Genomic DNA, 23,132 nt, shown 5'->3' with positions numbered 1-23,132 from the left:
TCGCGTCAATAAAACAATTCAATTATCTTACCATGTTTCATCCCTTTTTTCGTATTTGGTATAGAATTATGGCATTTTTTCATTTTTCGTAATTTTCGATATCGAAAAAGTGGGCGTGGTCATAGTCGGATTTCGTTCATTTTTTATACCAAGATAAAGTGAGTTCAGATAAGTACGTGAACTAAGTTCATTAAAGATATGTCGATTTTTGCTCAAGTTATCGTGTTAACGGCCATGCGGAAGGACAGATGGACGACTGTGTATAAAAACTGGGCGTGGCATCAACCGATTTCGCCCATTTTCACAGAAAACAGTTAACGTCATAAAATCTATGCCCCTACCAAATTTCAAAAGGATTGGTTAATTTTTGTTCGACTTATGGCGTTAAAAGTATCCTAGACAAATTAAATGAAAAAGGGCGGAGCCACGCCCATTTTGAAATTTTCTTTTATTTTTGTATTTTGTTGCACCATATCATTACTGGAGTTGAATGTTGACATAATTTACTTATATACTGTAAAGATATTAAATTTTTTGTTAAAATTTTACTTTAAAAAAATTTTTTTTTTAAAAGTGGGCGTGGTCCTTCTCCGATTTTGCTAATTTTTATTAAGCGTAAATACAGTAATAGAAGTAACGTTCCTGCCAAATTTCATCATGATATCTTCAACGACTGCCAAATAACAGTTTGCAAAAGTTTTAAATTACCTTCTTTTAAAAGTGGGCGGTGCCACGCCCATTGTCCAAAATTTTACTAATTTTCTATTCTGCGTCATAAGTTCAACTCATCTACCAAGTTTCGTCGCTTTAGCTGTCTTTTGTAATGAATTATCGCACTTTTCCGGTTTTTCGAAATTTTCGATATCGAAAAAGTGGGCGTGGTTATAGTCCGATATCGTTCATTTTAAATAGCGGTCTGAGATGAGTGCTCAGGAATCTACATACCAAATTTCATCAAGATACCTCAAAATTTACTCAAGTTATCGTGTTAACGGACGGACGGACGGACGGACGGACATGGCTCAATCAAATTTTTTTTCGATCCTGATTATTTTGATATATGGAAGTCTATATCTATCTCGATTCCTTTATATATGTACAACCAACCGTTATCCAATCAAACTTAATATACTCTGTGAGCTCTGCTCAACTGAGTATAAAAATCAAAGCCTAAGAAGTAGATTAATAAACATTTCGAGCTTATTCGGAATAAAAACGCAGAATTCCGTATTCACACGCACATTTACATGTGCTTATGCTACAATTAATAAATGTTGGGTAATAACCCAAAAACAGCAAGTAAGGACGAGACTGTCTTCGGCTGTGCCGAAGACTTCATACCTTTCATGAATGGGGCTGAACAATAATCTTATCCCGTTCGTAATCTCCAAATAATCGGATGTATAAGATAAGAAATATATAGTGAACAGATGTACATACCTAAACGATTTTTAAGATAAATATAAAATAAAAATGGGGGTTTATCTGAACGATCGGTTGTATGGGATATATATTATATATAGCTCCGATCGAAATGAGTTTTACAGGCAATCTTCTTTGATATATTGGAATAGATATCACCAAGTTTCACGTTTTTATATTGGAAACTAAGGGAAAAATGACCAAAAATCGTTCTATCTGAACGATCGGTTGTATGGGATAGGTATATGCTATATACATATAGCTCCGATCAAACTGATTTTTTCAGGAAATCTTCTATGATATATTAGAATAAATATCACCAAGTTTAACGTTTTTATATTGGAAATTAAGGGAGAAATTGCCAAAAATCTTTGTATCTGAACGATCGGTTGTATGGGATATATTCTATATATAGCTGCGATCAAAGTGAGTTTTTCAGGATATCTTCTATAATATATTAGAATATATATCACCGAGTTTCACGTTTATACTTTCTCAATTGCGGCAGGAATGACCAAAATCGTCTTATCTGAACGATCGGTTGTATGGGAGATATATCTTATAATGATCCGATCCTACCGGATCCGGCAAATTTCTAATATAATACAAAAATACATCCTTGTGCCAAATTTCATTGAGATATCTCAAAATTTGAGGGACTAGTTTGCGTTCAAATAGGCAGACGGACGGACGGACAGACGGACATGGCTCTATATCAACTCAGTTCGTCGCCCTGATCAATTCGGTATACTTAATGGTGAGTCTATCTTCTATATTTCTCAACGTTGCAAACATCGGACCAAAGTTAATATACCATTTCATGTTCATGAAAGGTATAAATATACAAATCACTTTGACGACTTTGTAAGCGCAAACACTTCTATTGAGATTTCGTTAATATTGCGCACTTTCGACATAACAACGAAAAAGTCAAAGTCACATAGCCCATAAAATATGGAATGTTATTGCCGTATAATTGTTTTTCTATTTGTTCGAATTTCATGTTTTGCCAATGAAAATAATTATGTCATTAAATCATTTAAGCTGCAATAAAATTTGATTGAAATCATTGTTTATAAGCGAAACATAACAAAACTTATAAAATTAAAGCAGCATTGTTTTCTGGTTGATGAGTAGATGGAATTTCAGACTTTGCAAGTGTAATTAAATTTCAACTCCTAAGTCTGAAGCACTTTCATGTTTACAAACGCAGCATCTTGCGCGATTGTGACAATGTTCGCTTTTGCATCTAAATTCATGAACATGAAAAATTTCCTTGTAACGCTGCTATTTATATCATATGTATATAGGTTAATAGTTTTGGATTTCGCTATTATTTACTATTTATTTAATTATATTAGCATATTAGTACAATTGTTCATTAGAATATAAGTAGGTTTACTTCCATTTAAAATAGAATACTAAGTTAAATAATTATAGAAAATTGTATGATCGGTCTCGAATATTCATTACAACTGAAAAAATATGATTAACGTTTAACAGAATATGATTTCATTTCTATGATGTAGATTGTAAATTATAAATGTAAGTAATATGCAACAAGTAGGTTTTACAGTTAAACCAGAATTACGGACGCTTCCTACATTCGGCCATCCTGCATTCATTCGACCTCGAATGATGGTGGTCATGGTTTAAGATATTCTGAAATGGTTGTAGTTTTCCTCGGACCTTCAGTATCTCCAACACGTTCTACTTCATATCGTCCATGATTTAAACACTTAACAATTTTGTAAGGACCTAAAAACTTTGGTCTTAATTTCATGCCTACTCCATATTGTGTTCTTAATATCGCTACCAAATCATTTATTTTAAAATTCGTATCTGGTTTCCTCTTCTTATTGAAATTTCTACGATTTTCTGCTTGTAGCATCTTTATGTTTTCTTTAGCTAATTCTCTTGCTTCATCCCTTTCAATATTAAATTCAGCTAAATCTGATTCTTCGAGTAAATCCCTTACATCAGTCAAATCATTTAATCTCATCTCAATACCTGTAAGTAATTTAAATGGTGACATCTTCGTACTTCGCGGTGGTGTGCTATTTAAAAATTGCTGAACTTTGTCAGTATATTTATACCGCATTGAAGGATTTTCGTAGCTCAACTTAGCTAGCATCGGAACAACTATTCGGTGGATCCTTTCAACTTGACCATTACCACGAGGAACACCAGTCGCTATCAACAAGTGCTGAATACTCGATTCTCTACAATACTTATTAAAAGTATCGCTCGTAAACGCTGTTCCTCTATCAGTTATAATGCGCTTTGGGTTGCCAAAAACAACCGCTTGTTTTCTCATCCTATCAATAACTGCTTCTGAACCACAATTTTTCGTTGGATAAATCCAAGTAAACTTCGAGAATCCATCAACTATTACCAAAATATATGCATAATTTTTATTTGTTGACTGCATTGGTCCCACGTGATCAATATGATACGTTATTAATGGTCTATCATCCTTATCAATAGGATTTAAATACCCCTCTTTACGTCCCGATTTTGCATTTGTCACTAAACACTCAATACAACTTTGTACTATTTTAAGTACTTTACTATTTAATCTTGGTATATAAAAAGTTTTTCCAATATAATCTTGCGTCTTTTTCACAGAAAAATGCCCTTTCTGATGTGCATCTTTAATTATTTCCTCCTCCATTGCTTCTGGTACAACTAATAACTCTTTATTTAAATCCTTAAATAAAATATCGTGTTTCAAAAAATAATCTTCATATTCCCCCTTTTTAACTATCTGCCGAACTGCTTTCACCCATTTATCGGTTTGTTGAGCTTCTCTCAGTCTATGCTTTAATGAATCTTCTATAACCGAACAGTACATACGACTGAGAGCATCTACATGTCTCATTTTAGATCCCGCCCGATGCTCCAATACATAATCGAAATTTTGTAAAAACAGCGCCCACCTTGAAACCCGAACTGGTACATCTTTCTTTTTCATCGTCATGGTAAATGCGTTACAATCAGTTACTATTTTAAACTTTCTACCCATGACATATATTTTCCATTTCTTCAACGCATTAATAATAGCCAAAACTTCCAATTCATACGAATGATAATTTTCTTCTGCCATTGTAGTTTTACGACTCATAAATTGAACTGGATGTAATGCCTGATCATCAATATCCTTTTGCAGAAGCACGGCCCCATACCCATATTTAAATGCATCTGTATGAATTTCTGTATAAGCCTTTGGATTGTACAACTTTAAAATAGGTGCTTTTCCCAGAGCCTCCTTCAATTGTTTGAACGCTATTTTCTCTTTTTCCCCTATTTGAAATTTTAAATCCTGTCTTAAAAGATCGGTCAAGGGTTTAGCAATAATTGCATAATTTACTATGAATCTTCGAAAGTTGGATGTAAGTCCTATAAATCGCTGTAAAGCCTTTCTATCTTTCGGGCATGGAAATTCTTCTACAGCCTTGGTTTTATGCATCGATGGAGTAATAGTACCATTTTCTATATTGTAACCCAAAAATTATACTCGCCTTTTCAGAAATTGGCACTTTGGCCATTTTATCTTCAACCCATTTTCAGCCGCTACCTTAAGAACTGTAATTAGCTTATCTAATCCTTCATGCTCATCTTTAGCTGGTATAATAATGTCATCCATGTAGACAATTACATGTCCACTTTGGATTAATGGCCTAAAGATGACGTTAATATATCTACAAAAAACGGATGGTGCATTTGAAAGACCAAATGGTACATAGTTGAACTCGAACTGACCATTATGTGTTATAAAAGCAGTACACTTCTTCGAATCTTCATGAATCGATACATGGAAATATCCGTTTTTCAAATCAAGGGTAGTATAAACCTTAGCATCTTGTAACCTATCAATAACATCATCAATTAAGGCCATTGGAAAATTTTCTCTAATAATTTTCTGGTTTAACCTCCGATAGTCACAGCACAATCGTTTACTACCATCTTTTTTTGATACCAATACTATAGGTGTTGCGTATTCCGATACACTTGGCCGAATTATTTTTTTGTCAATCCATTCTGAAATTTGCTCCTCAACAAAAATTTGATTCTCATTCGACATACGCCTTGGTGCTTGATATACCGGAACTTCATCTCGCAATAAAATCTTCATTTCTACCTGAGACTTGGCTGTATCATTCGGCACATAATTACTGACCAATTCTTTTATTTCTTTAGCAAAGTATTCTGATAAATGATTAACTTCAATTTCTTGCTTAGCATCAACTACCTCACAAACCGCATAAACTGTATCTAATTCCTCAATCCAATTAGTTTTTTTCTTTTCCGTAATACTATCAATGACATTACCAAGCACGACTTCGTCTTTGTTGTCAATTAACTGTTTAGGTTTTTGTTTAAACTCTGCTTTCTCCTTTGTTACAACTAAATCAGCTACTTCTAATGCGGCATTACCTATAATTGCTGCGTAGGACATGTCTTCATCCTTTATTAAATAAAATTGTAAATTAAATTCAATTTTATCAATTTCAAACTTTGTTTGAAAACTTCCAATCGTAACAACTGTATAACCCCCAATTCCACGCAATTCCCTTCGTTCTAGCTTAAGTAGGACTTCAAGTCCACTTTTCATCAATGTGTCATATCGCATGAGGCAAAGATTACAGCCCGTATCAACCAAAGCTGAAAACTGAAAATTACCTTCAGAAAATTTTACATTTTTAAACTTTAACTCTCCCCAACCATCTACTGTATTTGCCGTATTTGGCTTTGATTTTTGTTCATTTTTAACTTCTTTACACTCAAAGGATTTATGACCAACTTGACTGCAGTTAAAGCATTTAATTTGAGAACAATTCCTAGCCATATGAGAATCACTTCCACATTTAAAACACTTTTTATCCTTGCTTACGGAGAAATTGTTGTTCGTTGAACCATTATAAAATTGCTTGTTGGGTTGCACTTGAAGACCACGTACTTTTTCATATACTCGCATTTGCAACTTTAATTCCTCAATATTCTTGGCCTGATACAGTATAGCTTTGTTGACTCTCGAGTCAGATATTCCCTCAATAAAATAATCAATGATGCTAGCCTCGTCTAGATTAATTCGACCACCTATCTCCATCAAAGAATATAGGTATTCTAAGAAACTTTCATTAGGATTCTTTCTACGGTTTCTCATTAACCTATGTATATCAGCTGAAGAAACCCGCCCATCAAACTCACTAATCAAGGCATTTTTAAAAGTTGACCATGTTTGTATATGAAACTGACTACGAATAAAAATTTTAGCTGCTCCTGACAGTAATTGCTTCGCGTAAACAAATTTGTGGAGATCACTCCATCCCACAATTTCCGCATTTTGCTCAAATTCTCGTAACCAATGATGAACATCTGGTCTACCTACTCACTTAAACTGCGTGAGGCTATCAATTATATCTTTAGGGTTAAACTGAGGTCGATAAACTACAACATTTGACGAGCATTGCCCGTTACCAGTTTCCTCATAAACTGATCTTATAGACTCAGCATCACCATCATCATTTGCAGAATGACCAAAATGTTGCAGTAGTCTTTCCTGTAATTCTGTTTTACGACCAGTTGTCAGTAAATTTTGTTCTCTCAATTTCTCTTTTAATTGCTCAACTGTCAAACGTTCTATCTCTTCCCTATCCATCTTAAACAACAAAACGTTAAAATGCCAATTTCAAAATCTACAACCTGGATAAATGTAAATGCCCTAATTTTGAATTATTTATGGAAATTATACATACATAACTTGTAAATATAAAACAATATGCAATCAATAGTTCACATCTAAATTACATCAAAACATTTCCTATTAGCTACATACATATACCAACAACTATTTATTGTATTTTACTACTCTTCGTTTGTTTATGCTTTCAATTCATTCCTTTTTCACAAAATATCCCTTTTATATCCATGCATTGGTCTTGTATTCGAATCTCGCATTCATTTCTTGATTCCCCTTTGTTCACGCTTTTCTTTTCAGCCGATAATGCAGCCTTAAACTAATTCTACACAAATTGATTACCTTCACTTTCGCCCGATAATGCAGACATACAAATTATTTTGTTCCTCTTTCACCCTTTGATCCACACGCACTTCATAACTTTTCCTCATTCATATCTTGATTCATATTCATTTCTTCAATTTTTCCAATTCATCCGTTGATGCAGATTTATTTCTTCAACTTTTCCTCAGTTAGAAAACTTCCATTTTTCAAATTTTATTTTACATTGTCAATTTTCGTTTTTAATTTCAAAATTTTTACACCACCATCTTTTAATTTTTCAGCAAATTCTTTTTATGAATATTTTAGTTAGATTTTCAAACGTTATTTCGTATTAGAGCACTTTTAGAATTTGAGTTTTCTTTAATTATTAAATTTTAATTGCAATGACCAATGACTATTTTTTCAAAATGTCCGACTGACTCTTCGGTTGAGCCCCCAATTTATAGGTTAATAGTTTTGGATTTCGCTATTATTTACTATTTATTTAATTATATTAGCATATTAGTACAATTGTTCATTAGAATATAAGTAGGTTTACTTCCATTTAAAATAGAATACTAAGTTAAATAATTATAGAAAATTGTATGATCGGTCTCGAATATTCATTACAACTGAAAAAATATGATTATCGTTTAACAGAATATGATTTCATTTCTATGATGTAGATTGTAAATTATAAATGTAAGTAATATGCAACAAGTAGGTTTTACAGTTAAACCAGAATTACGGACGCTTCCTACATGTATGTGCATAATTTTTATGTGTGCGTATGAGTAAAATAAAATTCTGAGATTTCCTGGCAATTACATGGTTAAATGTGATCTGTGATCGAAACTCATTTTTTAAATCAATTCAAATCTGAAATGGTGGATCGGATTAATGACATATGTGACACGCATTGTTCTTTACTTACGCAGTTATTTGGATGGCCGAACAAATAAAGACCACGATATTTTAATGTCTATGATATTAGTAATAAAGTATTTTTTATGATTAATAGTATTTTGAAACGATACAGTATTTAAAAGTTTTTTTTAAAAGAATTTTAGCACATTGTATTTTACTTCGATCCTATCGCGTTGTTGCACTCGCACTCAATACCGCTCGGTTGTATGTATCTAGAAATGAGGACATGGTCGTATTTAGGGCGAGGCTTGCGCAAGGTTGCATTTTATGGGCTACACCAGGGTCTGATTTTATCGGAGGAGTATACAGATTTAAACTTTTTGTTGCTGACCTGATACCCTGGTATGTCTTCTAACAAATATCAGTCGTTCCCCAAAACTTTACGAACAATATACGGTCCACGGAACTCCGGCTCAAGTTTACGCGAATCACCAGCAGAAACTGGTTCATTTTCAATTACAACTAAGTCTTGTTCAGCATAAACCTTAGGTTGTCGATGCCGTTGATCAAATCGTTTCCTCCACTTTGCGCGTTTATTTTCAATATTAATAGCTGCTTGGTTCCGTTTTTCTTCAGATTTTAGCTCGGAACATTCGTCATAGATGTCCTCATGCACAGCGGCAATCAGTTGATTCGTTACTAAATCGCGAAGTGGGAAGTCAAAAACAAGCTCGTTTGGGCTGAATTTCGTAGTTTCGTTTCGACGAGAATTCACGGACTAAGGTGCCTAAGCGATTTTGGACGTTTCGTAAGAATTCACGCCAACTATCCCTCCATCGCGATAACTGACACGCCAAATGGTAGCACGAATGGAGGTCAAGTCTTCCTCCACCTGCCTCTCTAAACTCAGTGGAGGTATCACCCTTCCTCTGCTTCCGTTTCCGACTGAAATAATTTCTTGCCCGGAGCGTTTTCCCTCATTGTAATCAGCTCCGCTTTTCTGCAGATTACTTTATCTCAATAGAATAACATTATTTTTTCATTACCAACTTTGTATCTCTTTGCAGGTTGCAAGATCAATGGACAAGTTGTTGCCGAGGGGCAGGAAGTAGTTGGTTCTATAGATGATCGTTGTATGGTCTGTCAATGTTCGAAAAATAAGTTAACGTGTGCTAAGAAAACCTGCCCCATACTACTGTGTCCCATATCAAAACAGACGCAAAATCCCAATGAATGCTGTCCACGTTGCACCGAACATCGCGAATTTATGCCAGTTACAGGTGAGTCAAAGATTGTGTATATTGGAAATGCCAAGGAAAGTGCTTTTCTATCAAATGAGATCTCAACTAACTGGGGCAATGATATCAAACTTAAAAAACCACATACAAAATGTACGATACAAGTTTGGCCACTAATTTACACGTTTGAAGCTCTTGATGGGCGTCATTCATTGTCAACTCTTCAAAGCGAATACTTTGCTTAAGTTTGCCTAAATAACATTATTTTCCGTTCTCTTCCTCTTTTTTCAGGCAAATGCATTTTCAATAACAAAGTTTACTATGATAAGACCCAATTCATGCCCGATCGTTGCACGAACTGCACATGCAGCAATGGCACCTCGGTCTGTCAACGCAATACCTGCCCCATATTGGAGTGTTCACCAGAGTATCAGGAAATGGATGGCTGTTGTCCACGCTGCATTACATCCGAGGTGCGTAGTGAGTGCATACATAACGGTATAACTTATATGAACAACGAAACGTGGAATTTGGGTCCGTGTCGTTCTTGCCGCTGCACCGCCGGTAATATACGCTGTTCGGAGATGCGTTGTCCAGCTGTCAAATGCCGCTCGAATGAAGAGAAGAAAACTTTACCGGATGAATGTTGTCCACGTTGTATAGAAACCGCTGGTATCTGCACCGTTTTTGGAGATCCACATTTTAAAACTTTTGATGGAAAATTCTTTAGCTTTCAAGGATCATGCAAATATTTGCTAACAGCCGATTGTCGTGATCAAACATTCTCTATACGTTTAACAAATGATGGGCGTGGCACGAAGCGCTCATCATGGGCAAAAACAGTAACGATGAAAATGCGCGGTGGTGTGCGCGTGAATTTGGGACAAAAATTGCGTATTAAAGTGAATGGTAGTCGTGTATTGCTGCCATATAAAGGAGAGCCAGATGGGCCAATTGTGAGTATTGAACGACGTGGTGAAAGTAATATCTACTTGCAAACCGATTTGGGTTTGAGTCTCGAATGGGATGGCAATAATTTTCTACAAGTCACAGCACCCTCCTCATTTAAACAAAAATTGTGCGGTTTATGCGGCAACTATAACGGTATTGGACGTGATGATCTCACAAGCCGCGATGGCAATAATCACACAGACGATGAAGTGTGGCGCTTCGCCAATTCCTGGAAGGTGGGTGGACCGAAAGCATGTTCGAGACGTGTAGAAAATATTGCAGCACGTCCAAATTGTAAACAACGCAAGGCGAACACATATTGTCGTTGGTTGCGCGAATCTGAAGTATTTGGAAACTGTGATAATAGATTAAATCCGAATAACTATTTTGATGCGTGTAAAATGGATGTATGCGAATGTCCGAATGGTATGTGTCATTGTGACAGTTTTGCTGCATATGCGCACGAATGTCGACGATTAGGCGTACAGTTGTCGGAAGAGTGGCGTAGGCGTACCAAATGTCCAGCGGGCGCATGGCGTGGAAATTTTGCCAAAATGACGCTACAGCCATGGCAGCTGTATAAACGGGGAGAAGGTGATGGTGGTGATGGTGGTGCACATGCGCGTCGTCGTAAACAACAGTTACAATTAGAACTACAATTGCAACACTTGCAAGAGCAAAATGATCAACAACAACAACACAACTTTATGTCCAAGCATGTGCCTAAGAGTCTGTTGGTGCGTAAAGCACCAAATCGAACACCACCGCCGTTACACTAATTGCATCAACGTGCGCGCATGCGCGTATTATCGCTACATTACATTCAACACTAATAAGATACATTAGGCTATGAAAAATTTTAAATTTACTTATGTAAGTTAATTTGCAACCGGAAAAAGCATATTGCTTCAATTTATTAAGCGTGAATAATTGTTCTATGTATATGTGTGAGTGTGTGTGTTCGTGTGTTTGTATGTGTTTATATTTTATGCTAAGTAAACTATTTCATTGCACTCATGTTTGTGTTGCATGTAGCTTTAAGTGTCATTGTTTCATATTTACATATGGGTCGTTTCATGTCAACATATTCTGCTGATGAATTTGGCATCACCGCTATCGCTGGGTAGTGTTTTGGAACCTTCGAAAAAGGTTTGAATAATTTTTTTGCAAATTTAAATTTTTAATTTATTTTTTATTTTTTTTTAGTTTATTTCTGTTGTTTGTGCTCACCTTTTTAAAGAAAACTTCTAATAATACCACTAACGCGAAAAAGTTGAAGAAATGTGTGATATAATTGGCTCTAATTTTTATTAATTCTCAAATTAAAAATTTTGTTTCTGTTTTTAAAACTTGGTCTCAAATTAAGAGCAATCATAATAATACAAAAATAAGGTAACTCCACTTTGACGTATTTGACATAAACTGTTTTAGTTGCCAAATATATAATCTGTAAAATTCTGAAAAAGCATTGCCACCCCAACAAAATTTTGTTTTGGAAATTTTGCATTTTTTATGAAGTATTTTTATTTAACTAACAATATTTAAAGGATGAATATTTATAGAGCTGTTAAAATGTGTGAACTGATTTAAATATAACTAAAACGTCGCATCCCAAAAGTAAAGCAAAATCTCTATACTCATGTAAAGAGAGTAGTGCTTCTTAAACTCTTACCACTTAAGTGAGAAAATTTCGCTGTAAATCATTGGTAAGCAGTTTGGTTGTCTCCCTACAACAGTTTGGGTATTCCGACTACGTATTCATATTGCTCTGGTTACAATATGCAACAGGTTCGCTGCGTACTGACACTCCGTAAAATTCTTGCCCTGGAATTGGAAGTTTGGAAAAACTTAAACTTGAATGAACTTAATTCCATTGTTTCGAGAAATATTTGCCAAAGGACAGCCGCAGTCGCTGAATTTTGCTTCTTTTAGAATATTATAGCAAAACCGGAGTCTGTGTATCACCACTTAGCTTATCAATCACTTCCTATCAGCACCACCCTTTTCTGCGACAAGGCCAACGTTACTTCGCAAGGCGGCCCAGTGAGCGGAAGAACATATTGAAATACAGCGCAATGCAAGGGCCTAAATACTTGGTTACATAGTATGGGATAGCCCTAAAAACAGTGACAACCTGCCTGTCCTAGCAATGACTTAAGATCCAATAGTGGAAAATAAGCTGATGCATGTTTGCGGTGGATGAAGTTCGGAGCAACTGTTAAATTCAACCGAAAACGAACGAACAAGATACATATTTCCGGTAGGTACAGTTCTTCTTTGTCCTTGGACAGGTGTTGCATTCAACAAGCTGAACGTCAAAAAAGAGACAAAAAATTTTAAGAAAAAGATAAGTGGATATACAAACAATAATATTGTTTTGGGACATTTATATTTTAGGGATATTGTGCCGCTGTTTCAAAAGGGAGTGCCCAAAACACAGTTTATGTCAAATGGTGGCAATGGCGGAGAAGAAGTTGTGGAACTACCTCTCTATACTCGTATAATAGTAATCATTAAAACTGCTAACATCAAAATTGTTCAAAATTTGTATGACAAAAAATGTTTGTTTGCAAAATTTTTCAAAATATTTTTTTGTTTGGAAATTAAAAATTTTCTTAGCCACATTTTCGTTTTGGCATATCCCCACAATGATTTTAACCTAGTTTTCGTTATGAAATGATTATCGACTGAAGCAGGATAATGGATTTTCTAAAAAAAAAAAAATATTAACAAACAAAAATTTAAATACCCTCTTCTAAAACTCAAAATCTTTCTACAAAAACAAAAACTTTTCAAATTCGGTTACGACTTGCTAATAGAAATGTAAAAAATGTTCGATGGGGGCAATAGTGCCGCGCCCGGCCTCATCGGCATCACAGACGATTACTCTATTCAATGAGCTAGTCGTACTAAGTCTAATAGGGAGTATACAATGACATACGAGGTGTGTTCAAAAAGTATTGCGAATTTTGTGTTTTTTCAAAAATTATTTTTTTATTCATAAATATCTATTTTGTCCCCTTCCAAGTAATCCCCATGAGTTATTATACACTTGTGCCAACCGTTTTTCCATTCTTCAAAGCACTTCAAAAAGTAATTTTTTTTATCTTGTTCAGTTCCTCCTTCGATGCCGTCTTTATCTCGTCATTCGTAGCGTAGTGTCGTCCTTTCATGCGCCCCTTCAGTTTAGGGAACAAGAAAAAGTCACAAGGGGCCAAATCATTGATAAAGATCGAATTGCACGAGCCAATCGATATGTCTAGGTCCTCAGCAACTTCCCTAACGGTGATCCGACAATTGGCCAATACCATTTTCTTCACTTCATCAATTTTTTCGTCTGCTGTTGAAGTGCCCGGGCGTCCGGCACGCTCTTCGTCGTTCACATCTTCTCTGCCTTCTGAGAACATTTTGTACCACAGATAAACGTTGCTTCGGTCCAAGGTAGCTTTCTCGTATGCCACAGTCAACATTCGGAATGCATCTGCGCACTCAATTTCGTTATTCACACAAAATTTGATACAGGTTCTATGATCCATTGTTTTTTTTTTTTTTTTTGTTGAATAGGTAAAAATCGAAGACGAGCCAAAACACGTGCAAGCAAAGCAGCTGTCAAAAACTAAGTGAACATTCACAATGGCCGAGCTTGTCGGCATAAGTGAAAGACATGAATACCAACATAAAGCCACAAAAAAATTGAAATTCGAATATTCATAGCCCGCGAAAATTCAAAATTCGCGATACTTTTTGAACACACCTCGTATTTTCGACTTGAAATCAATATACACTCAACATTGTAGGTATTACTTTCAAACCAAAATATGTATATAGTTGATATGTTGGCTGGGGAAGTTTTTCGAGTATTTTTTATAAATGGATTCCACTGAATACAATATTTTATTTTATTTATTTTTTTTTGAGTAAAAGAAAACAACCTGGGCCCTTATTGTGTCTTACGATTCGTATCGGCATCCATTTTTTACTCAATTTATAAATATGAACCTGCCAAACTATTTACACAAATTATGATAAATTATATAAATCCAACTAGTACGCGAAGTCTCTAGTTCACTTAGGTCGTTATTTGGAGTCACGATTTCAGAGCTACTTTGATTCAATATTTGAGTGAAAACTTGATTTCGATACGAATCGTAACACACGATCCCTCATCCGGTCCCTGATTTGTAATGAACAATTTTTTTCATAATATAATATAAATTTACTAAAAAACAGTAAATCACAAAAGACGGAAAAAAATTTAAAAAGAAATGTGAAATTTTCAAAACCTTAAGCCTTAATATAAAAATATTTCAGTGAAAACTATGCTGTAAATCCATCGGTGGGAAGAGTTGGCATGGAATGCCCCACTTTCATATGCGCTTAACTATGTAAGTTCGTTTGTGCTTTTCGTTTGTTGCTATAAGCTTTTTTTTGTTGAACTTTACAAATGGAAATTTAGCAAAATTTCCCTATTTCAACCGTAACGGCTGTACTCATTCTATTCATTTGGCTGCACATGCAAACGCATAAGCAAAAAGTAAACACTTAAGTGCGCATGCATATCCCGTCAAGGAATAAGGTATGCTAATGTCAAAAGTGTTTGAAATGGTAATAATTGTAAAATGCTACCAAGTGTGTAAATGGTTCAACTCAGATAAGCGCGTCATAATTATGAAATATCAAATTTGTGTGCTTCTTTTTATACTTCACAAACTCTGATAAGCGGACTAAAGAACTCTTTAAACTTATCTGTCAAAGGCAATCTTTTGATACAGTGTCCTGTGTTAAATCGTCAAACTTAAGTCCCAGTTTGCAATTTTATATCTCGTACCATAGCCTTTTTTTGGTAAAGAAAAATTTGCACAGATAGGGTAAGTTGGGGTACATTTCACTTATGACTTAACGAAATCAACGGTACATATTTATATGGTTTGAGAATGCTAAATTATACAGTTTTACTCTTTTCTTAATTGGGTAGTTATTTCCAAATTTTTGGCGTGCCTGCACGTGGTTCTCTCTCTTTTTATGCTCATCGTGCTTTGCACACAGAGTATATTAACTTTAGTAACAAAACGGTTGGTTGTACAGGTATAAAGGAAACGAGATCGATATAGGCTTCCATATATCAAAATCATCAGTATCAATTTGATTAAGCCACGTCCGCCCACCCGTCTGTTAACACGATATATAAATAAATGTAAGGCGCGATAAGCTCCGAAGAAATTTTAGGCCGAGCTGCTCTTCCAATTTGCGTCGTGCTCCTTTTAATTTTTCCCAAAAATTTGCGGAACGATACCTATTTGTTTTACTCCGACTTCGAAGGACATCTGCAATCTAGCTGAGTTTCCAACTGAGAAGCTTTTCATGGCAGAAATACACTCGGAGTGGTTGCCAAATACTGCCAAGGGGTGACTCCGCTTAGAAAAATATTCTTCTAATTGAAAAAATTTGTTTCTAAAAATTTGATGTTCTTCGGTGTGGTAGGCGGAGCACGCTACCATCACACCACAGCGGCCACCACCGTTAACACGATAATTTGAGCAAATATTGAGAAATCTTCACCAGATATTATGTCGAATCTGGAACATATGTGGATTTAGTCTCGACGTAGGGCTCCACATTTTTCTGAAGTAATTACTTTTAATTTCATTTAATTTTTTTAATTTTACTCATTTATTGTTTTAGTGTTTCTTGAAATTGGCTATATAAATTTCCAGCTGACTAGTATCAACTATATACAAAAGGGACTAGTGGAGACCAGTTACGCCCCAGTGTAGACAAAAGAGACCAGTTGCAGCCACTCTCTTTAGAGATTAGTTGCACGATTTTTTGCAGCGTAGTTACTCCTGGGTTCCCCCATACCATGAGAAAAGACGTTTACACATCAAAGATGATAAACTTGATACATTTTCCATAAAAATCTTATTTCCATTATAGCAGCAGCATAATAACTATTTTCATAACATTTTTTTCGCTTTCAATCTAAATATCTAACTACTTGTTTTTTTCTGTTTACAGACAAAAATTAATTAAATATCTAAATATTCAAAAATTTTTAGTAATTTAATATTTTTTACGCAAAAAAATTTACTAATAATTGATCGAATAATTTTTACAAGTGAACTGAAATTCTTAGAATACAAATATTGTAAGGTCCCCAGTCGTTTTAAACCGTAGGTCTCCAAAAATTTAAAGTGATAGCCCCTTCGTATATGCAAAGAGTGCGCAATCGCGGTATGGAGTGCAGACCCCTGCTTGAAACTTATATTCATTAACAACTAATCTGTTAAATGTTATTATGACAAACTACATTACATACATATTATCTCAGGCTCATTTACAACCCTAAATTTATTATCACTAAATTGGTCTATATTAGACTTTTTATTGTTGATCAGGTGATTATAACAACTTTGCGACCGTTTAGACGAAAATAAGGGAGGGGAAATAAGGAGCATAAAACCTTCTCATGTTTGACTCTCTTCGATACCAAATCAAACAAAATGTTACGTATACGCCCCGGTGCCCGCACATACAAGTCGTACGGATATGTTTGCGTGTACTTGGTTGTAATATTTATTTTCTGATTCTTTTTTAATAGAACGAGCTGAACCCGTGCGCATCTTGCGCAACCAATATAAAAGTATCTTATCAAATATCAACAGAAATCAGCTGTTCTATCAATCAATTAAAACTTACAGCTTGCGCTGCCATCTGGCGTATGGTAGCAATTGCCGGTAATGCAGTGCAAATATTCACAATAGTGCCATAGTACAAATAGATTTCTTTGTGTGCTCACAATCGTTTATTTTTAACGAATTATTTTAATAAAATATATCTAAACAAAAGCACTACGACCAAAATTGCCCAAAGCTCGCTAATAGCCCGAATCTCCATCTTAACAACCCAAACCTTTATTTATAGATTTGGATTCCAAATAAGAGAGAAAAAGGGATCCGTACATAAAAACAGCAATTAGAAATAATATTTAGTAATAAGTATTTGCACTATGTTAAACGATGGTAGCGTATTATGTGTCAATTGCTTTCGCCTTTCTATTTGAAATAAGGTAAGAAACCTAAAGGCCGAACGAAAATCATAGATAGCATCGTTTGGAGGTGAGTTCGTCTGAGCTATAGTTCGCAATACAGAATTAAGCCCTTCATCTTTTTTGTTGATGAGCTCTTAATAGTTTTGTGGTGGGTGGTATTATCGAACCGAAATATCTACAAGTGAGCGAATACAACTTTTTTGAATTTTTTTAATTGCAATTAAGGCAACGCAAAATTAAGATTTCTGCATAGTTTATACAAATCATATACTTTGAATTTATATAAATTGGAAACGCCAAAAAAGAGATGCATAAATTTCCAAGTACGAAGAGTTCTTCACACAGCATTTGCGTGATTGAATTTCGAATTTCCACACATCTTAATACAATTTGATTACTTTGAGTGATTAAATTTCGAGCTATCATACAATTGAACAAAAAGAAATTTATCAAATATGCTTGCTCTTGATTATCAAGAACTGATAATAAATTTTCGATCATTTTTTGGAATTATTTTTGATTAACTATGCTGATTAAATTTTTACTTTTTATAAAAATGAACAAATAGAACAATCAAATATGCTTACTTAAGACGATCAAAAATTGGTAATCTTTTTTCAATCAACTTTCAACCTTTTGATTTAAATTTTCTTCATATTATAACGAATTTACTGCAAATTATCTTATTTGCAACCTTCCGCTAAGTTCGAATCACTAAACTGTTGTATAAATAACTCCAATATTTAATAATGCAAAATGGCCTTTATTCAAGTACTTTCAAAATAACACTTCACCAGCCACAATTACGTTTATAGCTTCTCATATGCGCGTGAGTAATACTTGCACAAATTATTGCCCTCTCTTGTGAGCACCTCAGATAAGATATATGCATGTGTTTGTGCGTTGCTTCTCCGCTGCGGGTACGTACATATGTGTAGACATAATGATTGAATTATTGATGTGCATCAAGTCACTGCTTAGCATCGGCTTAGAGATGACAGTACCCCTTAGTGTTGCTAATATTCGTAACAATACATATGTATATACCATATATGTAATACTCCTATCTTGCAACAAAAGGCTAGGTACATTCCCAAACATCAGAGTGCCGATATATTGCTGTTTAAACGTTTTTGTTTTTGTATTCAATAACCCAATATACCTAAATTAAAATTTTTTCTTGTCACACTTATGCTGCTACAATCGCAAAAATTTTATAGGCTGTGTTGTTTTGATTTCGAATTAAAAACACATTGCGAGCAAATTCTATTAGCTATATAGGAGTATTACATATATGGTATATACACAAATTTTCAATCATAAAATTCAAAAAAAGTATATGTACATACTATATACGAAAAATTTTTGAAAACGCAAATGATTTTTTAATGATTTGTACAACATATCGCTGTTCTCAATGGAAGATGTCCCGAGAATATTGTCTTTTCCCTCTACCTTGTTACCAAATTCGGCGACTCAGAGAATTTAAAAATAGCAGACATGAAACAACTTGGAACTTGGAGCTACATACTTGAACCGCAGACAATTGATAAGAAATTTGGCGACAAGCGTGTGTTTATGTACCCAACATTCATATCTCGTATCAGTTATGATGACAAAACTATTAAACTGTGATTTAATGACTTTAATCATAATCATAATTTAAGATCTGTGTAATCATACCTGATGCTGCAGTTATAAGATGTGGGCAGAGGATCACGTATGATATGGAAGTTTCTTACGACAATTTGTAATTCAAACAGCTCGCGGCTCCCGCATGTTTTAATGGCATGACCAAAAACAATCAAATGTTACTCCAAAATTACGCAGCAAGATCGTGCAATGATATTAAAAATGATTCAAAAATGTTCAAAAATATGAATCATAAACAAGTATTCATGAATAGTCATTTTTAGTGTACATTTTTCCCCCGACGATACATTATTTTTCGAATATAAAATGTTTTTAAGTTTTAACGTATTATTCAATCACAAGAGGTTTGCTCGGCTGACAAATTTTTTGAAAAGTGCAGCCATTTTGCTCCCAAATCGAATTGATACTCGCTAACTGTGTTGTGTCATTGCAATTTTTCGAAAAATATTAGTAGTAGAAATAGGAAGCAATCAGTTTACAAATACCCGATAAGTACTGAACCGCATAATCCCTTAGAACAATTTTTTAAATTTTATGATGAATTTATTAACTATGCCATAATCTATTAATGTGGTATGAACATACGAAACTTAAACCAATTCAACATTCATCGTTCAGCGTCAAAAACTCGAATAGTAAATCGATTCACGTAAAAATGTCATTAGTAAATAATGGAGATGCCATAATGAAATGAACTCATTGAGCATGTTAACTTATTCATTCCCCACGGAACATCCACGGAACATTCGTTTCCATTTAAGAATTTCTGTTTATGCTTGGAATATTATGTATATACTTATTTGATATATTCGGACCTCGTGAGGTAGTATCAAACGAAGGTGTACCGAATATTATTAATGGTTTATCCGGAACACTTTCGTGGATACTTAACAGGAAGAGCTTTCCGAAATTTAAGAATAAAAAGGTGAATACTGCCTGTGTAGCAGGAGCGCACTTATGCTTATTTCTTCTGTCAAAGTCAAGGCCGGAATATAACGTTCTAAGACAATAAGCCATTTTCTTTTATTTTTTTTTTGTCAGTTCATGGCGGCTGCTGAGTAGAGTATCACCTCATGTCGGCTGTCTTTTCAAAATCGTCCTATCTCAAAGTATTTTGCAAAAGTTTCCCATTTCAGGATTTGTCACAAAGACGCCCTTTATTAGAATTAGATTGAAGAAAGCCTTATCTCACAATGTTTTTCACTAACTCACTCTAATGTCAAAACGCATTAACTTATGCTTGAAGTTTATGAACCAAATTTTGAGATAATGTATTTTGGAATAAAATTCTAACGTACGGCATTCTTCAAACAAATTCTTAAACAGTGACCAAGCCAACATAACTCTTTATCAATTCACGTAATATTTAGTAGAAAACGTATAATTTTCCCCAAATCCTGTGGCATTTACAAATTTATTATCAGTACTAATATACTACATTTATTATCAGTACTAATATACTACTAAAGGTACTTTTCTACTACAATTTTCGCTGATGGCATAGAATTATTCCCAATTTTCCTTACTTCGTAAAAGCAACCCGTCCAGATTTTTTAATTTGGGAGTGCCAAAGCTCTGTCATCATTGGAGAACAAACCTTTAGTAATTTAATCATGGTTTTAACGTTTTTAATCATTGGGGCGTATGAATTTTGAATATTTTTTATCAAAAATTTCAATAAATCCGGCAGGGTCGTACCGTTCAGGCATCATAAATATAAGCAACAACAATAATATGCGAAGCAATTTTGTAGAAAATCTCATTTGTACAATCATCTCACTCATTTGACATTTAATTAATATTATATTTGTTTGTATGTAATGTATGTGTGTGATTACTTAGCGCAAATTGCATATTTCAATGCTTAGCTTTAAAAATAATTTATTTAAAATTAAGTTTTAATGTTTAAGTATTAAGTTTTTTTATTACATTCGTACTTGTACAACTTTTGTGTATTAATGTACTCAGCGTGTACTCATATGTACAGTATATTTAAATATCTACATTAGGCCGGGGCGGATTTGTACTCTTCAGTCCGAATCGTAACTATTGATTGCTCTTGTTGGTGTAAACAAATGACAATTGAATGTTGATAGCTTCCACGTGCTTCCGATGTCAAATTGTTGCCCATTATGTCGGCCCTCAACATTATTTCTGTTTTAGACATTCATGTTTAATAAATAAATACGTACAAGGCGTGATTACCTACACATTGATGTTAGGCCGAGCTTCTCTTCCAATTTGAGTCGCGCTCCTTTTAATCTTTCCTACAAATTAGCACGACGGTATTTAAATGTTTCACGGCGATTTTGAACGGAATCCGCAAGGCAGATGCGTTTTTAGTGCGAAGCGCTTCACGATAACTAGAAATACACTCAGAGTGCTTGCCAAACCACTGCCGAAGGGTAACTACTAGACTGGGTCGATTTATTAAACGACAGCGCCATCGATTTTTCTATAGGATTTGGGGTCTGGAAAAAAAGTTCCACTACGCATACCCAAAGAAATAATTTTCGAGCCAGCGAAAAAAAAATGGCGAAAGGGTGAATTTTTCGACCCAAACACATATGTTTGCTTTTTTTCAAAAAACTGTTGTAAAAACGTTGGTGATAACAGTTTAAAAAAAAAAAAATTTTTTTTTGGGTTTTAGGGAGTGGTTTGAAAAATTGACTCCTTCGCCATTTTTTTTTTCGAAGGCTCGAAAATTATTTTTTTGGGTATGCGTAGTGGAACTTTTTTTCCGGAGCGCATATCCTATCGAAAAATCGATGGCGCGATATCGGTTAACTTTCGTCTATACAAATCGACCCAGGTTATCGACTACGCTTAAAAAACCTTTTTTCTAATTGAGAAAACCTTGGTTCTAAATTTTTGATGTGGCTTTGCCCGGAGTTCGAATCCAGAATCTTCGGTGTAGTAGGCGGAGCATGCTACCATCATATAAGATTTCATAATATCGATTTTTGTATTTTTAAGATTTTTATATTTTTAAGATTTAAACAAATTTGTTTTCATCGTTAATTGACACTTAACTGCCTCGGTAATTTTGGCAGTTGCGTAACGAGTCACAGCTATCCCTGTTTCGCGATAACTGAAGCCGATTGCGAGTACCAAAGAATATCATGTTTTCCACTCCGTGCCTCTCCGAACTCAGTAGAGGTTTACCTCTTCCCCTGCTTCTAAATACGAATGTCGATAGAAATACTTTCATAGCCAGAGCGTTATTGCCATTTACACAATATGACTAAGCCAGAGAAGCTTTTGGGGATTCATCCGCTAACCTATCTACCTATCTGCGTAAAGGTCGTAGCTCCTTCGATATTTTACTGAATGAGAGCTAACGTTTCTGCCTCCTTATCCAGTCTAGAGAAAGCGGAAGTTACTGCTCGTTTGTTAAGACCTAAGATATTAATATCATTAGCACACATCACTATTTGTACTCTCTTATAATATATTGTTCTATAGCAGTTTAGATTTGCCTCTAGATTTATCTTCTCCAGTATTAGGTAACAGAACTCGCACTATAGGGAGTCGCCTTGTCTGAAGCCTTGTTTTGTTTCGAATGGCCGGAAAAGGTCCTTTCCAATCCTTACGGCGCTAATAGTACTCGACGTCATTTGGCAAAGCCTTTCAATCCTTGCAAGGTATTCAAATTCAGTCAAGGCACCATAAAAGCAGCTCTTTTTAAGTTGTGAAACGGTGCGTTGAAACCGAAAAAATATGGTGTGTATCCATTCTTTTATCATTAGTCTTCTCCAGGATTGGGCATATCGTCAAGATTTGGTCGTTAGTAAATTTACGGGATTTGAAACCGCACTGAAAAGGTGCATTCAGTTCGTTGACTTTGGGCTTCAACTCCCACACAGTACGCTAGATAGAACTCCATATGCGATATTATTAGTAAGTTGATACCGCAGTAGTTTGCGCGGTTTGTGGGACCACTTTTCTT

At 34.8% G+C, this 23,132-nt stretch overlaps 1 protein-coding gene across 8 annotated transcripts in view; it reads left to right on the top strand.

Moving 5' to 3' along the window:
* The window catches only part of cv-2 (crossveinless 2), a 278,727-nt gene extending 266,771 nt beyond the window's left edge, over window positions 1-11,956 (top strand). For all 8 annotated transcript variants that reach the window (XM_067776468.1, XM_067776469.1, XM_067776472.1 and 5 more), the window contains 2 exons: window positions 9,361-9,573; window positions 9,823-11,956. In XM_067776468.1, the coding sequence (XP_067632569.1) occupies window positions 9,361-9,573; window positions 9,823-11,261 (1,652 nt within the window). In that variant the 3' untranslated portion in view covers window positions 11,262-11,956. The remainder of the gene's footprint in view (window positions 1-9,360; window positions 9,574-9,822) is intronic.
* The last annotated feature ends 11,176 nt before the right edge of the window (window positions 11,957-23,132 follow it).

This window comes from Eurosta solidaginis, chromosome 3 (assembly GCF_040869045.1).
Source record: "Eurosta solidaginis isolate ZX-2024a chromosome 3, ASM4086904v1, whole genome shotgun sequence".
NCBI lineage: Eukaryota > Metazoa > Arthropoda > Insecta > Diptera > Tephritidae > Eurosta > Eurosta solidaginis.
This window is presented reverse-complemented; position numbering and strand designations above follow the sequence as displayed.